This window comes from Haliotis rufescens, unplaced genomic scaffold (assembly GCF_023055435.1).
Source record: "Haliotis rufescens isolate VD_foot unplaced genomic scaffold, xgHalRufe1.0.p SCAF_7, whole genome shotgun sequence".
In the NCBI taxonomy this organism is placed as follows: Eukaryota; Metazoa; Mollusca; class Gastropoda; order Lepetellida; family Haliotidae; genus Haliotis; species Haliotis rufescens.
Window position 1 is genome coordinate 7,480,445 of NW_025964361.1, and position 21,973 is coordinate 7,502,417.

At 42.4% G+C, this 21,973-nt stretch overlaps 2 protein-coding genes across 4 annotated transcripts in view; one reads left to right on the top strand and one right to left on the bottom strand.

Moving 5' to 3' along the window:
* Window positions 1–6,107: 6,107 nt before the first annotated feature.
* On the bottom strand, window positions 6,108–11,862 carry LOC124144483 (nudC domain-containing protein 2-like). Of its 2 annotated transcripts, XR_007219085.1 has the most exons (5): window positions 11,475–11,862; window positions 10,843–10,891; window positions 8,924–9,075; window positions 7,521–7,711; window positions 6,108–7,362 (listed from the first exon to the last, which is right to left on the bottom strand). XR_007219085.1 is itself a non-coding variant. In XM_046513896.2 (4 exons), exons 1-4 carry the CDS (start codon window positions 11,658–11,660, stop codon window positions 7,634–7,636), a joined length of 465 nt encoding a protein of 154 aa, XP_046369852.2. In that variant the 5' UTR covers window positions 11,661–11,862; the 3' UTR covers window positions 7,356–7,633. The 2 variants fall into 2 exon arrangements, 1 of the variants encoding a protein (XP_046369852.2); XM_046513896.2 differs by having other exon boundaries at window positions 7,356–7,711.
* Window positions 11,863–11,977: 115 nt separating this feature from the next.
* Window positions 11,978–21,973, top strand: part of LOC124144481 (leucine--tRNA ligase, cytoplasmic-like) — a 45,774-nt gene continuing 35,778 nt past the window's right edge. Inside the window, exons 1-8 of one of the 2 annotated variants that reach the window (XM_046513893.2) lie at window positions 11,978–12,133; window positions 13,656–13,828; window positions 15,774–15,861; window positions 16,777–16,857; window positions 17,754–17,888; window positions 18,925–19,086; window positions 20,267–20,379; window positions 20,988–21,051. In XM_046513893.2, the coding sequence (XP_046369849.2) occupies window positions 13,704–13,828; window positions 15,774–15,861; window positions 16,777–16,857; window positions 17,754–17,888; window positions 18,925–19,086; window positions 20,267–20,379; window positions 20,988–21,051 (768 nt within the window). In that variant the 5' untranslated portion in view covers window positions 11,978–12,133; window positions 13,656–13,703. The other variant, XM_046513894.2, reaches the window with a different exon arrangement.

Below are 21,973 nucleotides of genomic sequence, written 5' to 3' on the forward strand. Positions count from 1 at the left end.
TGAATTAGTTGAGACATGTCATCGTATCCCAATTGCGTGAATCGATGCTCATGATATCAATCACTGGATTGTCTGGTCCAGACTCAATTATTTACAGACCGCCGTCATATAGCTGAAATATTGCTGAGTGTGGCATTGAACAAACAAACAAACCAGCAAACAATCTAAGTTAGCTGCATGCCCGCATTCCGACATTAAGATATTAAAAATCGCAACAACAAAAACGACAAATCGTGTCTTGATTCAGTTGATATAATGCTCACAATTACTTTAGAATCTACAAGGAGTTATGATAAAAGTGAATACGTAACTAAGTAGTCTCAAAATTATCTGCCAGACAGATGGAAGAACATTTCATGCAGCCCGACGGAAAAGTTACCAGCCACGGACAGACAGTTATGTCGGACACTGGTGGATGCCACAGTTGACAATATTGCAGTTCGGTCTCATTAAAATAGATAGTATACTCTTACGATGTGAGAGTTGAAACCTATGATCGTGGGTTCGAATCCAGTTCGACCCGATTAGGTTTCAAGGTTTGTCAGCACCATACCCGTGCTCGTTGCTTTCACTTAAGTAAAGCTGACACGCCATGTAATCCTGTTCGAAGTTCACTTCCTCACTATTCCAGTCCTATATTCGATCGATGTCCCTTTGAATCACAAATTTACCCAGCATGTTAGACCCCATATCATTTGTGCTAAAGTGGTATACATTTTCAACATGCATTTTTTAACTTCTTTTGAGTAATATACATAGCATTAATGTGTTAAATTATGCCTTGCTTTATAAAATGAAGTATTAACGTTACGAGCACATATACATGTTATGTGAGATAATCTACCACACCCGAGTGACAGCCATACATACGCAATTGGGATACGATGACATGCATCAACCAAATCAGCGAGCCTGACCACCTGATCCCGCTAGTCGCCTCTTACGACAAGCATAGTCTCATATTACGGCAAGCATAGGTTGCTGAAGACCTTTTCTAACCCGGATCTTCACAGGGCGTCTTGACACTTGGATGAGCAGGGATGTATAGCTTTCTGACTTGTACATATTATATGGGTGTGTATGATGTAATGATGTATGTTCTCTGCATGTGTCACTGTGTGTGATTTTTTAGAATAAAATTCTGTTCTGTTCTGATATAGCTTGCGTTATGCTGTGGGGCCGGCGTTAATTTCTTACTCACATCATGTACACTATAAACAAGCAAACACACTGATTGAACAAGCTGGGATTCTTTTCTACCAATGAACAAAGGGAGACCACCCATGCCAGACTATTTCTCCGAGTGTATCAGTGGAGATCACTCTCCTACCCAGAGTTCCAGTCAGCCAGCATAGTTACGCTAAGTCACCACTGCGCCAGAGTGTGATTTCCGCGGCAGTAAGTTCGGCCGTCCGCAGACCTTGCACACCAGCAAACAGTCTCTAGTTAAGACGAAGGGTCTTTACCAGCAAACATTTTCATAATTAAGCCAGAAAATGCTCAGGGAAAAAACAAACTGAACCTGCCCTTCTTTTTATCAAAGACGGTAAATACGGCAACGGCCACCACAACATTAACTGCTTCCCCTTTTTAAGTCTTTGGCCCCCATGGCATTCAGCCCTATAGGTTTAGCCTTGCCGGAAATGGACTTCGTCTCAGTAACGTAGTTACCGTTGTCGTGGCCAACGTCCCTTCTGTTTTGAACAGATTCACTATCGCTCTTGCTCCCTATCGCTCTGCATTTCGTTGACTACAGCATCGTTTCAAGATCTTCTACTGACAAGATGTTTACAAGGCTGCATATTCAAGGTATTTAAGAATGCAATTATTGTATTTTAAAGTGTTTAATACGTAGATAAGTACTGAAATTGTCCGTAAATTGACAACAGTTTCGGTGGTGATGACACTGGCCGCCATTTGCAATTGTTTTGATTCAGAAATGGGTGCCTTATTAATCTCTTGTTTGCTTTGAAATGAGAGCGGCCCGGGTATAAATATGACGGACGATGTTGTTAAAAAATTATAGATAAATGTGTGACATTGTATAACTTTGATATCTATTTATACGTAAACTACACTTTCAAACGAACGGGCTTGAAATGACATGACTAAAACACATGAACACAATGATGAAATGCCAATTCACGCCTGCTCACGCATGCTCATAGTCTCTAGTACCTGTCTGTCCGTCCATTCAGGTTCTGAGGAGTAAATAATTATAAGAGCTGTACACATTTCTGTAGAGATATGTTGCAAAATATCTAGATCTATATTTGTTGTCTGGAGGCTGGGCGATGTCTCTTATCGCTATTAAGTTGTGTAACCTCGTTAACTCGAACCCCTTAACTCGATATATTCATTGAACATGTATTTTAATGTATTATTAAATTTGTTTATTTTTCTTTTCAGCACGGGAAGACATGATCCGGTATCATGTCACTCCTGCTGCGAGTTTATGGCCGTCGCTGGATGAGGAATCCGACTGTGTATGTAGTTTATCTACATCTGTTTCGGATTCGGCCGCCTAATAGGTCACCTTTGTGCTATTGTCGATGACCCCTCACACACTGTGTACATTGCCCATTTTCTCTGTGTTATTGTGTCCTGAAAAATAGCTGCATGATCCCCCTCCTCCAATTACATGTTTCAAACAGTGGATCAGAATCTTTGTCTTGTTGTACCACCTTATACAGCTAGGGATAGCATGTGTAACCTGTGTATCACTCAAACTTTCTTTTCCACACTGTTATTTAAAAACCGCCTATATACCTTGCCCACTGACCCTCCTTTCTTTCTCCCACCCCACTCACTGATGTAGCGTCCCCAGGCTGCGTCCACGACCCCCTCTCCCAACCCTCTGAGTGTTTTCACCCCATTCTGGGCCCGCCCTGACCACGGTGAGACGCTCCCCGCCCCAGTCACGATCACCTACGTCGACCACTATCCTGCCCCTAGTGATGACGACAGTGACTACTGGGTGTACGAGGACGAGGATGACGACAGCTTCGTGGAGGACCGAGAGGTTCATCCTCTGAAGAAGGCGCTGAAGAGAGTGGCTGCCTTCTGGAGGAGAATCTTTTCGTAGATTTCTCATCCAGTGTGTGTGTATGAGTGCGAGTTTAAATGTGTAAATGTGAGAGGGTGGTTTTTTTAATGTGTGACAGATAGCGTAAGTGTGTATGTGTGTTAGGATGCATTTTTGCATGTGTGATAGAGAACGTATGTGTATGTATATATATGTGTGTTACGATGTGTTTTTGCATGTGTGATAGAGGTTGTATGTGTGAGATGGTGTGTTTTTGCATGTGTTGTTGAGTGTCAGTGTGTATGTGTGAGATGGTGTGGTTTTTTTTGCATGTGTGACAGAAAGTGCAAGTTTTTGATGTGTGTGAGTGTGTGTTTTGAATGTATGATTGGTTTTAAGTGTGTATGTATGAGAGTGTTCGTTTCACATGTGTGTTTGGGTGAGTGTAATCATGTGTATATATAGGAGTTGGAGTGAGTTGCATATACTATTGTGTGTAAGTGTGAATGTGTGACGGCATGTGTTTTGCATGTGTGTTTGATTTTAGAGTACATGTGCGACAGGATGTGTTTTGCATGTGTGTTTGTGTGCCCCTGTAATAAAGCATTTCTCCCTTTTGGACTGGTTTGGCTACACCCTTTCGGTTTATGTTTGGACATACTCTTTCGATCTTCTTTTCATTTGTTTTGGCTCACCCTTTGGCTGACATTTCTAAGTTGATTCAGTTCTCTGATATGGAAGAACCGTTTTTGTGCTTACTTTTGGCCCTACTTTAAATACTACTGTATTCCTTTTGGCACATGCCATTCCATTTCTTGAATATATCTAAATAAATATGGAATAATGGTATACACATGAGTCTGTTTTCCTTCCTTGGATCTAACAACGACTAGGTGACAGCAACACAGCAGTAAAGGCAGGTGACCCTAATGTGTGGTGTTAATATAATTTGAAGTTGTAATAGGAGAATATTTATTATCAAGTTAAGATATTAAGGGGACATTTGCCCTGAACTGTTGTGTTGCTGTCTTCTTGTCAAATTTACTAGAGGAATCACCCATGGAAAGTCCGAACTCAATACCCATGGATAGCTGTTATATAGTTTGGAAGCCGGTGTCGTAACACAGGGTATTTTACATCACTTTCTCACTCACTGGTGGGTACATGTATGGATGAAAAATCGAGAGTTATCTCCCTTCGCCTTCTGCCGATGTTTCTCCTATCATCGATTTTTCAGATGTCTCTAGATATTCCTATTCGTTTACGTTTACGGGTAGCTGGTTGAAAGTAAATATAGCATCTTATATATAATTAGGCACACATGATCACGACAAAAATGGTTAGTTATTTAGAATGACGTCAAAAATTTAAAACGTAAGTTTCTTAGCAAACTAATACCCCGTTCACATGCACAACATTTACTAACGTAAATAATTTTGCAAATGTGTAACTATAACTTTACTATGCGTTCACATGAAAATCAACTTAGGTTTGTAAATAAAGTATGCAAATTGTGTAAGGCACACATATTCGCCAGTCTGTTCACGACTTTCAACACAAGACAGGTTGTTTTCCAAATAAAGTGGAATGAGAAGAGAGTTACTTCAACGAATCTTTTTGCGTGAAGCAACATGTCTTTGATTTAATTTGTACACAAAATTTTGACTCCTTGAAATTAAAAGAAAACACCGTCCGCTCAACTCTGTTTATACGCATAAAAGTTGGCAACTGTTGACAATTTGTTTGATGTTGGCAAAAGAACAGATTTTAATTCGAGCATCCTCTTACGTTGACATAAACGTTCACATTGCAACATAAACCCATATACATATATTAGTGTGCATACGTGTGTAGAAATACTTACGTGAATATAGTGTGTGTGTGTGTGATATGCTACACTTTTTATAGGAATGCCATAATCATATACAAATGATGTTGGTTTATACCAACAGGGTATGTATAAATCCTTTAATTTATCACTCACTTATGAATGAATTTATATGTATTATCTATGTACCATTTTATATATATTTCTACTCTTAGTGATAATAAGTAAAATATATTTATGACGCCACACGGCTACTATTATTCTTCTAACACGGTGATTGATTTGGATATACTCTGTACATGTACAGGACACACTTTTGTTATTTATCGAGTTACACGAGGTCACAGGACCTGATAAAAGATGTCTGGCGGTCGAAATGCGTATAACGAACAACGGATATAACGAATTAAAATTAATGATCCCTTTCAGTTCGTTATAACCGTAGTTTACTGTACCTTAGTCACTACTGGCCACAAATTGCCTACAAGTATACCAACAGATGAGTTGATGTTACCATACACGTGCACCAAAATACCTACCCAATGGTGCGATGCATTCCCAAAACATGACACTTGAACTCACCGGTGGTTTGGGATCAGCATGCTCACCAAGACACCTTGAGACAGTCCTGTGCAACTTTGAACGGAACCACACCCGTCTACGAATCAAATTTTGTGTGGATATGACAATTTTCTCTTCTTTTAAGTAACTTCTAAATTAACGTCTCTTAACAGATGGCCGAGATAATATTACCGGTGCATGTGCATTTAAGATATAAGATAGGCCACTCAACGTTTTCCTTCTGTTATCCCTTAAACTCGGTTAAAGTTACCGATATCCCCGCAAGTCTCGCTTTCTGGGTCTGCCACCTCCAGGTGTGTTTTCCAGAGATTCATGAGTTTTATATCGTTTTAGTAATTTGCGACTGTAGACTGGCTTGTACCCAACATTTCTTCAATTTGGGGGCAAATTACTTCATCATGTGAGAAGGGGATATATATTTGTTTCTCCTGTATGATTTCATCCTTTTTATCAGTGCCATTATGAAGCAGACGACATTTAAACAAAGGGGGATAATTTAACCTATTTCCGGTGCTAACACAAAAAGCCCCCCCATGCAAAAATTCTTGTAAAAAGTTTGTCATTTATCATTATTTTCATACTTCAAAACAGTAAAGCACGAAGAATCACTACAACAGCAGCTATCACGTGAAAATACTTTTGGTCAGTAGGTGTACATGCATTAATAAGCAAAACAATAATAAATCTAATAATAATCATATTAGTTTAATGGCAAAGTATAAAATTAGCTTTTAAATTCCTCCAATAGGTACATTAGAATCATTTCAATGTTTGACTCCATCTTGATATGAGACACAGTCATAAATGATAATTTAAAAATTGTTATAAAAACATTGATATGGATGATAAAGACACAAATTGGTTAACAGGAAACAGTTCCTTGTGATTGCTTCACCAGCAGAAATCTGGCCAGAGTGAAGTATACCTGTTGAATGCACTTAGGATGACCGCATAGTCCCTCGTAGCCCTCATCATTCTCAACACAGATGATGGAAGGAAGACAGGCAGTTGTTTTTTTCCTGTCAAAGGTTAGACTCACTGTACTAATGCATCTCTCATTGGGGACAACCGTTTTCAGTACTTGCATGACAAACCCCTGTGATGATGCAGACAGCTACGGTCATGCTCTCTCCTTTATGATCAAACATGTGTGACGATGCAGACAGCTGTGGTCATCCCTGTTCTTTATGATCATATCCGTGCCACGACGTAGACAGCTACAGTCATGCTCTCTTCTCTATGATCATACCCGTGCCACGATGCAGACAGCTACAGTCATGCTCTCTTCTCTATGATCATACCCGTGCCACGATGCAGACAGCTACAGTCATGCTCTCTTCTCTATGATCATACCCGTGCCACGATGCAGACAGCTACAGTCATGCTCTCTTCTCTATGATCATACCCGTGCCACGATGCAGACAGCTACAGTCATGCTCTCTTCTCTATGATCATACCCGTGCCACGATGCAGACAGCTACAGTCATGCTCTCTTCTCTATGATCAAATCCCTGTGATGATGCAGACAGCTACTCTCATCCCGTCCTTTATGATCAAACCCCTGTGTGATGATGCAGAAAGCTACGGTCATGCTCTCTCCTCTATGATCAAACCCCTGTGATGATGCAGACAGCTACTCTCATCCCGTCCTTTATGATCAAACCCATGTGTGATGATGCAGACAGCTACGGTCATACTCTCTCCTCTATGATCAAACCCCTGTGATGATGCAGACAGCTACTCTCATCCCGTCCTTTATGATCAAACCCCTGTGATGATGCAGACAGCTGTGGTCATCTCCTGTTCTTTTTGATCAAAGCCCTGTGTGATGATGCAGACAGCTACAGTCATGCTCTTTCCTCTATGATCAAAGCCCTGTGCCATGATGCAGACAGCTACGGTCATGCTCTCTTCTCTATGATCAAACCCCTGTGTGATGATGCAGACAGCTGTGGTCATCTCCTGTTCTTTATGATCAAACCCCTGTGTGATGATTCAGACAGCTACAGTCGTCCTTGTTCTTCATGATCAAACTCTGTGTCAGGATGCAGACAGCTACTCTCATCCCGTCCTTTATGATCAAACCCCTGTGATGATGCAGACAGCTGTGGTCATCTCCTGTTCTTTATGATCAAAGCCCTGTGTGATGATGCAGACAGCTGTGGTCCTCCTCTGTCCTTTATGATCAAACCCCTACGTCACGATGCAGACAGCTGTGGTCCTCCACCTGAATAGTTGCCAGTTACCTCTGCCCCACTGAAGTCAAATCCTGGGTTCTGAAATAGATGAGATAACATTTCTGTACTGAACACATTGCATGAAAGATCGCATCAGAGAGAAAGAAAGTGAAAACTTAAAGACAAATATTTTCTCTAAAATTTCACTTTCCACTTTAATCCACACATGACTTTATTAATGCATGCCTAGAAATTATATCCATAATGTCTAAAACAATATTACAGCTTTGTATACCACCTGAACATGCAAAAGGGAACATGCGAAGTCTTTATTTGGAGATATGCTCAGTTTGGAATCCCTGAGACGTCTGAACAGATCCTGATATAAAAAAAGAAATAGGGAGGAAACCGGAAAATTCAACAACTCAATAAAAGCAGCATTTATATGAATCGTTAACAGCTGATTAACAATCTACCAAGTGACTGAGTGAGTGAGTGCAGTTTTATGCTGCTTTTACACCAGAAATGGGCTTCACACAATGTACCTATGTCGGGAATCGAACCCGGGTCTTCGGCGTGACAAGCGAAAGCTATCACCACTAGGCGACCTGACCGCCCCACCAAGTACCTGATTAGGGACCGATCATTTGCTATTGTGGAGGGTGGGTGGGTATGGGTATAGGTATGGAGGCTAGCTATTTTACATCTTCATCTGCAAAACCTGCAGATATTTTTTTTATGAAAACTATGAACCTAAACATATTTTTACAAAAAACTGCTCGCAACGTTTCTTTTTGTGGCTGACAAATTCCTTTTTTCAACAGTCGTGTCAGAAGCACAGTTTTCATTTTAAAGCATTTTCAGGAACAATTTCCCACTGAAAAGAAATTGTGGGTTGGGAGAAAAAAGTACTTGAGTACCTTGATTAAAAACATAAAGATTTGAAAAATATCTCTCGATGCCCAGGGTACACATGCTCGGGAAACCCTCCAATAGACACAAATCTGCACGACAGCTGCCATCAGTGCAGTGTTTGTTTGTTTGTTTGTTTGTTGTTTAACGGAGCACTGAGCAATATTCCAGCTATATGACGGCGGTCTGTAAATTATAGGACCAGACCATCCAGTCATTAACATCATGAGCATATATCCACGCAATTGGGATACAATGACATGCATCAACCAAGTCAGCGAGCCTGACAACCCGTTGGTGGCCTCTTACTACAAGCATAGTCGCCTGTTACGGCAAGCATGGGTTGCTGAAGACCTATTCTACCCCAGATCTTCATGGGTCCTCAGTGCGGTGACATACCTCCATCTGGAAGCGCTGCAGGGTCAGCTTCTTCTCCATCTCACTCAGCGTCAGGGGATCCACTTCGTACTGGCCTCTGATGAGGGACTTCCAACAGTCAGCTGCAGTAGCATGGCATTTTACCAGGCAAATCCTCATCAACCTCCTGTCCTCTGTAATAATAATAATAATGATAATAATAATCGGCAATTTACATAGCACATATTTCCACACCACTTTGGGGCATACTCTAAGCGCTATTATTTGCCTTGGTCACTGGATCAGTGTGCACTCAAGAATCATTCTCAGCTCCCTTTGGGAGAATACAACCCTAGCTGCCTGGGTGGCGCTCGAAGGTTAACAACCACATTGCCATCTCATCCTACCGGGTAATCATGAACCGCACATGACGTGCCTGGGTGGCGCTCGAAGGTTTAGCAACCACATTGCCATCTCATCCTACCGGGTTATCATGAACCGCACATGACGTGCCTTGGTGGCACTCGAAGGTTAGCAACCACATTGCCATCTCATTCTACCTGGTAATCATGAACCGCACATGACGTGCCTTGGTGGCACTCGAAGGTTAGCAACCACATTGCCATCTCATCCTACCCGGTAATCATGAACCGCACATGATGTGCCTGGGTGGCACTCGAAGGTTAGCAACCACATTGCCATCTCATCATACCCGGTAATCATGAACCGCACATGACGTGCCTGGGTGGCACTCGAAGGTTAGCAACCACATTGCCATCTCATCCTACCAGGTAATCATGAACCGGACATGACGTGCCTTGGTGGCACTCGAAGGTTAGCAACCACATTGCCATCTCATCCTACCAGGTAATCATGAACCGGACATGACGTGCCTTGGTGGCACTCGAAGGTTAGCAACCACATTGCCATCTCATCCTACCCGGTAATCATGAACCGGACATGACGTGCCTTGGTGGCACTCGAAGGTTAGCAACCACATTGCCATCTCATCCTACCAGGTAATCATGAACCGCACATGATGTGCCTGGGTGGCACTCGAAGGTTAACAACCACATTGCCATCTCATCCTACCAGGTAATCATGAACCGGACATGACGTGCCTTGGTGGCACTCGAAGGTTAGCAGCCACATTGCCATCTCATCCTACCAGGTAATCATGAACCGCACATGACGTGCCTGGGTGGCACTCGAAGGTTAGCAACCACATTGCCATCTCATCCTACCAGGTAATCATGAACCGCACATGACGTGCCTGGGTGGCACTCGAAGGTTAACAACCATACTGCCATCTCAACCTACCGGGTAATCATGAACCGCACATGACGTGTCTGGGTGGCACTCGAAGGTTAGCAACCACATTGCCATCTCATCCTACCAGGTAATCATGAACCGGACATGACGTGCCTTGGTGGCACTCGAAGGTTAGCAACCACATTGCCATCTCAACCTACCGGGTAATCATGAACCGCACATGACGTGTCTGGGTGGCACTCGAAGGTTAACAACCACATTGCCATCTCATCCTACCGGGTAATCATGAACCGCACATGACGTGTCTGGGTGGCACTCGAAGGTTAACAACCACATTGCCATCTCATCCTACCGGGTAATCATGAACCGCACATGATAATATTTATTCGCAATAATTGGAGTATGAAACAGTGTGCATACTGTTACATACCAAGTTGTGGAATAACTACAAGCCTATACAAGCTCTATTTTTTGTATTGTTTCTTTTGGTTGCAAATGCCATGTGGTCCCCCACTTCTGTTTTCTTGAACATGGGGGGTAACTTTGAAGACTATGTAACAGCTATGACAGTTCAGCGGCAGTTCTGCGTTCGTGCGTGTATATTGGAGACAGAAAGTTTAAACCGAAAAAAGAATCGCTTGGTTAGCCAGATTCACTTGCAACTTATATTTATTTAAGAATGTTCTTACCTAAAGTCCACAGAGAATCATCTGCTTTTACAGTCTCTGCTAAGTAACCCTACAACACATGAAAAAGAAATAATTTTAGTTTGTGAGTACTTCAATTTGACATCAGTGTGTCAGTTAAATGACTTGAGCTGATCTTAAGTGACCCACGTATTAGATGTTTATTAATTCGGTGAAAGAAATGAACAAGATTACGGTGCTAATTGGCAATTGGTCGGTTAAAATATGGGCAAGGTCAGTCTGACATGACCCGTAATGGGATGTCTTCAGATCTTTGTTTAGCGGTAGCGAGAACTAAGATCTGATTTTAATGAGATTCATATTAATATGTAACTAAACATTGAAAATGCACAATTAAATTTCTTTCCTTTACAAGCTTACTGTTTGGCTTGTATTCTAGAAGTTGGTGAGTAAATAAGAACATGAAGAAAACTCTATTGGCTTTCTAAGATAGATAGGAACATTGACCCACAACAGGCCAAACAAACACATCAAACGTGATTTCTAATCATGGAAACCTCAAATTCCTTTATTCAAAATATCAATTTCTACATTTGCAAAACAGCGTCCCAAAATACATTTTGAAACAAGGTCGGATAGGCAATTTGAAGTGTCGTAAAATCGGTGATACTAACATTAATAATTGTGTTTTCCTTCACTGCTACGCGAATGCTGTTCGGCTTGATTTCGCACTTTATTTCTCTTGATTTGGTGTCTTTTGGGACGTCAACCTCTATAAACACTTCGTCGATTGTCTGCCACCATTGTCCCCACGACGTTTTGCATGGAACAACTCCACTCTTGTCGTCGAAGTCCGACATTTTTTATTCTCCTGCATTGGAAGGAAAGGAAATGTATGTCGTAAACATCCTGGAGAGATCGGAACGATATTTATGCTTATTATTTTTTTATAAAGAAATGTGGGCCCCCCGGAATGTGATAAAGTCGGATTTTGGCCGAAGACACATAAATAATTGGGGATTGCTATGGCTTTGTAAAAGAGAGATTGCACGTGTACCGAAAGCGCCAAGCTCCTCACAGCGATATCCCATTGGCGACGTTCTCTATACCGAGAGTGTGACGCGCTGGGAAGGAGCTTGCGAAAGCGCACATAGACCTAAGCTCCAAACAACGACAACGTCGTTCAGGAACTATGAATAACATCCGCAATGAATACCACGCGGTGAAGTGGAGCTACACATGATCGTCTTCCACTTATGGCAGTGGTTTGACATGGAGGAAGCGTGACTTTTTCCATCTGTTTCATCATCACTGTTGACGGATCTCATGCAAGGTATTGCAATATTTATATACTGGCTTTAAAAAGTCAAATGCCCAATGTTAGTTTAGAACAGTGTGCGGACAGTTGCGATAATCGGATTATTTGGATCGTCTTGACACACGTACGTCTTATGCTCTCTTGATCGAGTGACAGTGTGGGTAAGATTAAAGTAAAGAGACTGATCACATGTGTTTTTTTAGTTTATGTTTTTTTTTTACTGCAGTGGGGTCGGGTTGGGTTGGGTGGGGTGGGGAGAGAGATTGGTCTTGGGACTGTATTATATTTAGCTGAACCTCCATTTTATGTCCTAGTTAATTTACTATACTTTTTTTCATGCCCTTACCCCGTCCTTATAACATATGGCAACACCCATAATCACCATTTTGGTCTGTCATTTGTCATTGCCTCTCCCCTATCTGCGTGTCTTTTGGCATTTCTCGTCATGTTCATTTAATAACCCTGTTAATTTGATTGCTAATGTCAATAAAATGATCATAATAAAGAGAACACAGTGTTTCTGTCAAAATTGGTGTCATAGAAAACTCACTCTGATCAGAATCCTTTACATGTTTAACAGGTTTGGATTAACACTACTGACATTATTAACAGCCCTTGTCTGATCTGATATATATTATTAATAATCTATTTCATGTTCCTTCATACGTATATTAACCCTGTGAAGATCCGGGGTAGAATAGGTCTTCAGCAACCCATACTTGCTGTAAAAGGTGACTATGCTTGTCGTAAGAGGTGACTAATGGGATCGGGTGGTCAGACTCGCTGACTAGGTTAATGCATGTCATTGATCCCAATTGCGTGGATTGATGCTCATGATATTTACAGACCGCCATCATATAGCTGGAATATTGCTGAGTGCAGCGTTAAACAACAGACAAACAAATCATACATATCATGGTATGCAGGGAATTATTCTTACCTGTAAACAATTAAAACATTCCTTTCTTGATCACCAACATATCAACATGTGACCCATTTTTGGATTGTGTTCATTCTTTTTTGGGGGGCGCTATGGTTGCACAGATAAACACGAGTGCAGGCTAAAATGGCACCTCAGCAAAACGTCACCGATTTGTACTATTTGGCGAGTGAAAATGGCACCTCTAGTTTCAATTACGATAAGAACAATTTATGTAGTAGTATTGATATTTACATACTTTAATATGTTATGTTGTATATGATTTGTTTACATTGTCTTGTAAATTATAGTAGAGGCTAATTTCTAATGTAAACGTGTTTTAACATTTCTCAATTATTTGTGTTTGCAAGTGACCATGTGCATTTAATTTAATTTATTTCAGTACCAATGTTTAAAAAAAGGTGCTTTTGTCGCCAGGCAATAGTAGTTGTTTTTTCGCTTTATGAGAGGTGACGTTTTCACCAATTGGTGACTTTTTGACTTGGTGTCATTTTAGCTATAACCTGATAAACACACACACATATGCACACACCTGCTATGCCGTTTCCATAATTACTATGCTGTATACGTAACCAATTAATTGTTCATATGATGCAGTTTACCAAGGGAATATAACCAAAGGAGTGAACATAACTTCACCTCGACATGGAGAGAAAAAGTACTGCAAAGTTGTCGGAACTACAACAGATAGAGCGAGAAGTGCAAGCGAGATGGGAAAAGTTGAAAATATTTGAAGAAGATGCTCCTGCCCCAGGCACACCAGAGGCAAAGTGAGTTTAAACATCAGGTCTCATAAATACATTTGAACAGTTTCTAGTACTTTCACAAACAGTTCCTCATGTCTGTACTGCATGTACTGTATTCGACCTAATAAGCGCCCACGGCGATAATTGCTAACATATTGGCTAGTGAACATTTCCAATTAGCACCCCTTCCAATTGATCAATGTACACAAGACTTACTTTTTCGCGTATAATACGCATTCGTGTGTTATATGCACCCTTAATTATGGGCAATTAAATTCTGGAAAAATATATCTGTCGTACGTAAACATTTCAGGCTGTCAGCATAAACCACGAAATCTATCTTTCAACTCTGTTTTTTCCACCAAAATAACATTCTAATAAGAGCCCCCTATTTCTAATTTTGAGAGTGCCCTGGGCGCTTATTACGTCAAATAAGGTAATTGGTATTTCATGTTAATGTAGTTTTCCAGTAACCTATTGTTGTCATAAGCATGATGTGGGATGATTTACATTGTAAACTGGACAAGCTGGTTGTACATCTCATAAACCGCCTTCGTGGCGTAGTGGGGAGAGTACCGTCTCAGAGAGCTGAAGGTCAGGGGTCATCAGTCACACCAGAAGAAATCGAAAGTTGATACTTGCTGCTAGTTAGCATCACTGGTGCTATGCATTATGGGAACAAAACCGTCATCTCACAGTCAGTCTACTACTATCATACTATGACAGTGTGGATTGTTCATTCACAATAGGGCGGTCGGGTAGCCTAGTGAAGACCCGGGTTCGATTCCCGACATGGGTACAATGTGTGAAGCCCCTTTCTGGTGTCCCCCGCCGTGATATTGCTGGAATATTGCTAAAAGCGGCGTAAAACCATACTCACTCACTCACGCATTCACAATATGGATCACTAGATTGGCTGGCCAAGAATGGATGATTTATGTACTGGCTGTTGTAAAGGCTGGAATATTGCTGAGTGGAGCCTTCCAAAACTAACCTGACTAACATTGATGACACAAACAAACAAACAAACAATATTTAAGAAATAAATGACGAGTGGGAGTTGTTTATCATACAATAAAACACTGCAGGAAGAATAAACCATGAGGGGTGGGATATCAACATTATGTGCAGCCTGTTTAAGGATGATGATAAACTGTACAAGCTTTAGAAATAGTTACCGTATTCGACGTAATAAGCGCCTGTGGCTCTCTCAAAATTTGAAATAGGGGCTTATTATTTTGGTGAAAATAAACAGTTGAAAGATCGTAAATTTCGGGGTTTATGCTGACAGCCTGAATTGTTTATATACGACAGATATATTTTTCCAGAATTTAATTGCCCATAATTAAGGGTGCATATAACACACGATTGCGTATTATAGACGAATAAATAAGTCTGGTGTACATTGATCAATCCGAAGGGGTGCTAATTAGGAATGTTCACTAGCCAATATGTTAGCAAATATCGCCGTGGGCACTTATTACGTCGAATACGGTACCTGTATTTAATAATAATGACTTCCTGAATTGAATCTGATCTCGTCAATGTCGGACAAGTCCATTTTTGTGAACAGGTGGGTTTGGTATTGGTATTTCCCACATATTCTCACAATCCTCATGTCGATTATCTGTACCTTTTCTCCCAACACCGATTGTCATATCTATCCCACTTTTGGATGCGATCGTATGCCACTGCGTTTATCTGTGTTGCCCAGCCAGATCTATGGGGGAACAACTCACTTGACACTTCCTTCTAAAAAACAATGTTGTCCAATATATGACGTCATGAAGTTGTGAGCGCTTGTTCGAATCTCCAGAAATGATGTCATGATAGAACAATGTTTTATCGTGAAATAAACCACGCTTCGTTCTTCATTGTTTTTTGCGATTTATCGCGTAGCTATCTTTTATTATCTGATAATTGAAGTTATATACACTGATACAACACATATATAATGAATCTGTTTCAGACGAGAGAAGTACATGGTGACATTCCCCTTTCCATACATGAATGGCCGTCTTCACCTTGGCCACACGTTCTCGCTGTCCAAGTGTGAGGTGGGATAGGTTTTTACCCTTTTACTAATGTTAGCACTAGTAGGTTCAGATTGTAATAGCTGTATGAATCAGTCCTTATATGTAAGAGTACTTCATGTTATAAGTGGAGGCATGGAGGACCCAGTCGTCTAAGACGCTGCAGTTCCCTGTGCAGAGTTACCTCCCTTGGGTATGCCAAAAACAAGCTCCTCACTGCGATATCCCAGTCACGGAGCTCTCTTTGTTATCGCTGACACCAGTTAAAACTCCCCACAGTGATAGATGACCTCAACCATGCTTGGAGTTGAACTCGCAGCCGATTGACCGTTATGTTTACAAACAAGTGACGACTGTCGTGATGCCGAATACACTTATCCCTGCTAAATTACTTTCTGTGTTTGTCCATTTAAAATACTATTTCATTAAAACTATCATGTAATTGATGAAGTAAGAATGTAAGGGAGAAGTTGGTTGATTTTCCGTTAGTCTGCAATCTCGAATCAATCTGATTATACAAACAACAAAGTAAATTCACCTGGAAAACATGGTCAGTCGTAAACCTTTTCCAAATGAACTATGAAGGCATGCCCAAAGACATAAACAAAAGTATGAACGTGACTACATTAGGGGTTAGAGGGCAAATTTCAAGATTCTTGACCGCGCCCACACTGGTGGCAGTGATGTTACCGAGAGTGTAACGAAGGTGTCACGCGCTGGGAAGGAGCTTGTGCCGAAACCTATTATGATGGCTTCAATTACCATTTCGCCCCTATAATGTTTCTAGATTTGTCAGCACCACATCTGTGCCCAAAGTGGTAAACGTCCATCACTTCAGGCTTTCCTCACACATTAAGCTGACATGCTGTGATATATCCGGATAACTTTTTGAAGCAGTGTTTAATCAATGTTAATTGCACCAGTACATCCCTGTTTCAGTTTGCTGTGGGTTACCAGAGGATGCTTGGGAAGAGATGTCTATTTCCATTCGGACTGCACTGTACTGGCATGCCTATCAAGGTGAGTTGCAGGATACCAGACTGTCCAGTGATTGATATCATGAGCATCGATTTTCACATTTGGGTTGGTTTGTTGTTAAACACTGCACTCAGCAATATTCCAGCCATATGACAGCGGTCTGTAAATAATCGAGTCTGGACCAGACGCTCCAGTGATTAATATCATGAGCATCGATCCACACAATTGGGATCGATGACATGCATCAACCAAGTCAGCGAGCCTGACCACCCGATGCCGTTAGTCACCTTTTACGACAAGCATAGTCGCCTTTTACGGCAAGCATGGGTTGCTGAAGACCTATTCTAACCCAGGATCTTCACGGGTCCTTCATTTGGGAAATTATGACATGCATCAACCAAGTGAGCAAGCCTGGCCACCTGATCCTGTTAGTCGCCTCTTATGGCAAGCATAGTCGCCTATTGCGGCAAGTATGGGTTGCTGAAGACTTGTTTTCCATGAAGCCCCCCCCATGAAGCCTGCTGAGAGATCAGTCAAAACACATCTTAGGTAACTTGTATATCTCAGATAAGTATCATTGAGCTGAAATGAACCGATGTTCATCTGAATGCATTGGGTAAGGGAATGTCGGCAATATAAATTTGTTGTCAACTGGTCCCTGATGGCTCGGGTTACATGGGCTCACACACAGGGTGAATCACACCATATAGCCCTCGAGATTGGTTGACATTTTATAGTAAAGAGAGAGCTGCATAATAGACATGTAGGTCCTTGATCCTACTTGTGGTGGACCTAAACTTAAAACAGTGTCAAGATTAGATAACTTGATGATAAATTAACATGGTAAATTAGGTCATTATTGACAGATATCTGAATTAGTCGGGTCCGTTTGGGGTAAATGTAGATGATGTGTGATAGCAGCTGCCCTTGTTTGCCAGGCGTGTGCAGATAAGCTGAAGCGAGAGATGGAAGACTTTGGGTTCCCCCCAGAGTTTCCCCCGGAGAAGGTGGAGGAGGAGGAATCACCAGTGGACAGGGAAGTCGTCATCAAGGACAAGGCGGTGGGCAAGAAGGTGAGGCCACTCTTTAAATATTGTACAATGTGCAGTGTTCTGCTTTGCTGGGATCAGACATAATGAAAATATATTTGTATGTATGTCTCATTATTTCTGGATTTTATTTGGCATGAAGTTGTGTGTTGATGAGAACACAGACACACACAGACACACAGACACACACACACACACACACACGAACACACACACACGAACACACACACACACACACACACACACACACACATACACACACACACACATTGCTGTATAAATGCTATAATCTCGAATGAGAGTTAAACCCTTGTGACCTAACCTCAATTTCAATCCTGTCAGACTTTATCAAATTGATACATACATGCGTACGTACGTCCGTCCATCCATCCAGACGGACAGACAGACAGACTTGGGGCGGTCGGGTGGCCACGTGATCAGATTAGTGTTCGGCCGAAGACCCGGGTTCGATTCTCCACATGGGTGCAATGTGTGAAGCCCATTTCTGGTTCCTCCACCATAGTATTGCTGGAATATTGCTAAAAGCGGCGTAAAATATGATCACTTTCTCTATGCATACATTCAACCAACATGGTCATTGATGGTGTGGAACACATAACTGCCTGTGGTAATGTAACATGTAATAAGAGACGTACACACATTAAACCAAAAAAAACAGGATGTATTACATATCCACAACTATATAATGGGACTTTTTGAGATACTGAAATCAGATATGCTGGTGTGAATGCTTCGCTCACTCGGACAGAGTATTGGGAAGCCTTGATGCTGATTGGCTCATTAGAAAGTTCACCTGACATGACCTCATATGGAGGTCTCCTCAGACCATCATGCTCAGAGGTATCAGAGCAGGACCTCTGGGCCTTCTTAGCGCTAAGGCGATCGTAACTCCCATACTTTAACATAGACTTACGACAATCGTAGGGCTAAGATCGCTTTGTGGAATGGGGCCCTGATTTTAATGAGATCAAGACAATGTCCATGCACACTGTTTACTTCAGGTCTGACAACATCATTCAAGGTCATGCATTTCTTTCAGAGTAAAGTGTTGGCCAAGACAGGTGGTCTCAAGTATCAGTGGCTGATCATGGCTGCTCTAGGGCTGACCAATGATGAGATCAAGGAATTTGCTGACCCCATGCATTGGCTGAAGTACTTCCCCCCTCATTGTAAGAATGACCTCAGAAGTTTGGGAGTAAAGGTAGGTGATTACTGATTGAGGTAACACAGTGTTGGGGTGGAAATCAGGGCAGGTGATTACTGAGAGGGGTAACAGTGTTGGGATGGGGGTCGGGGGCAGGTGATTACTGCGAGGGGTAACAGTGTTGAGATGGGGGTCGGGGTAGGTGATTACTGTGAGGGGGTAACAGTGTTGAGATGGGGATCGGGGCAGGTGATTACTGCGAGGGGTAACAGTGTTGGGATTGGGGTCGGGGGCAGGTGATTACTGTGAGGGGTAACAGTGTTGGGATTGGGGTCGGGGGCAGGTGATTACTGTGAGGGGGTAACAGTGTTGAGATGGGGATCGGGGCAGGTGATTACTGCGAGGGGTAACAGGGTTGGGATGGGGCTCGGGGTAGGTGATTACTGAGAGGGGTAACAGTGTTGAGATGGGGATCGGGGCAGGTGATTACTGCGAGGGGTAACAGGGTTGGGATGGGGCTCGGGGTAGGTGATTACTGTGAGGGGTAACAGTGTTGAGATGGGGATCGGGGCAGGTGATTACTGCGAGGGGTAACAGTGTGTGGATGGGGGTCGGGGTAGGTGATTACTGCAAGGGGTAACAGTGTTGAGATGGGGGTCGGGGGTAGGTGATTACTGCGAGGGGTAACAGTGTTGGGATGGGGGTCGGGGGCAGGTGATTACTGTGAGGGGGTAACAGTGTTGGGATTGGGGTCGGGGGCAGGTGATTACTGAGAGGGGTAACAGTGTTGGGATTGGGGTCGGGGGCAGGTGATTACTGTGAGGGGGTAACAGTGTTGAGATGGGGATCGGGGCAGGTGATTACTGCGAGGGGTAACAGTGTTGGGATGGGGCTCGGGGTAGGTGATTACTCTGAGGGGTAACAGTGTTGAGATGGGGATCGGGGCAGGTGATTACTGTGAGGGGTAACAGTGTGTGGATGGGGGTCGGGGTAGGTGATTACTGCAAGGGGTAACAGTGTTGGGATGGGGGTCGGGGTAGGTGATTACTGCGAGGGGTAACAGTGTTGGGATGGGGGTCGGGGCAGGTGATTACTGCGAGGGGGTAACAGTGTTGGGATGGGGGTCGGGGCAGGTGATTAATGTGAGGGGTAACAGTGTTGGGACAGGAGTCTGTTCAAAGCGACATTAATCCCAAATCACTAACTCACTTACAAGCTCTGTGATTGGCTGCTGCAGGTTGACTGGAGGCGGAGCTTTCTGACAACTGATGTCAACAAGTACTTTGACTCCTTCGTCCGCTGGATGTGCATCAGGCTGAAGGAACGTGATAAGTGCAAGTTCGGGAAAAGGTGGGAGCTTTGGCATTTTCTTGTATATTACAGTATTACTTGTACATGTTGTAAACACCAATATAGATCAGGGTTAGAATTGGTCTTCAGCAACCCATGATTGTCTTAAAGAGGCCACTATGCATGCAACTAATGGGATCGGGTGGTCAGACTTGCTGACTTGGTTGATGCATGTCATTGTATCCCAAATGCATAGATCGATGCTCGTGATGTCAATCACTGGATTGTCTGGTTCGTACTTGATTATTTACAGACCACCATCAGAGCTGGAATATTACTGAGTGCGGCGTTAAACAAAAAAAAAACAAACAAACATTTGTAATGGATACCTGTGGGGTTGCCTTTGATAACAAGGGGTGGTCGGGTAGCCTAGTGGTTAAAGCATTTGCTTTCACGCTGAAGACCCAGTTCGATTCCCGACATGGGTACAATGTGTGAAGCCCATTTCTGGTGTCCCCCGTCGTGATATTGCTGGAATATTGCTAAAAGTGGAGTAAAAACCATACTCACTCACTCTTTGATAACACTCCCTGAGACTGAAAAAAGTCCCTTGTGTATGTATACACGTGTTGATGTACTGAATATTCATCAGGTTCATTGTGTTCCAGGTACACCATCTTCTCCCCTAGAGACAACCAGCCCTGCATGGACCATGATCGGAGTTCAGGGGAGGTAAGCGGGGCTCGTTATTCACTATTTCATTGAGATGGTTCTGTTAATCATGTTACACAATTACAAAATGAAATGTATGAAACAGATGACAGTCCAGGTGGTAAATTGTTCAAATGTGTTGCCTAAATTATGAAATAGTGATCTATTTCAAGACATTTACTTGTTCATGTTACCGTGGTTACCAGTGACATGGGGGCCATGAGGTGCTCTGTCATCTGAGGCACTGTAAATTCAATGCAGAGCAGGGATAGACACGGCCACTAGTCCGTTAATCCGAGACTTGTAAAAATCCAGAGGGACTTGTCCTTTTCTTCCAAAATCTCGCTTTAGAACCTTCACAACAAGCTGATTTTGAAAGTGTAACTCAGAAGACATTACAATCTCATTAAAATCAGATCTAAGTTCTCCCTGCCGCTAAACAAAGATCTGAGGACATCCCATTATGGGTCACGTCAGGTCGACCTTTCATGAACTTTGACCGACGACTGACATGACTAACAAGTCGACATCAGCCAATAAGAAAGCAGCTTTCTCGAGCTTTACGGCACTCCCATCAACCTAGCGATTTCCATTTCTGTCTACACTTGAAAAATATTTTGACACAGTTCTCGATTAATATTTTACAAAAGGAACAAATGAACATTCTGGAATGTCTAATATATGGTTGAGAGTGTATGGCAGTGCTTACTACATACTGTGCAACACCTCCTCCTTTCAAATGTTTATCCCATGGAACTGAGAGATAGACGTTAATTTTGACGGAATCAGTCGTATGGGCCGTAACTGTCGTTTGGAAAACCCCGCGTTAATGTTTTCGAGGTTGCATGATTAGAAAATACATTCCGACGGTAACTTTCGTGATCTGTTAAGCGACGCTTTGATTGGCCGAATGAAAGGTTGTTCTGACGTGACCTGTAATGGG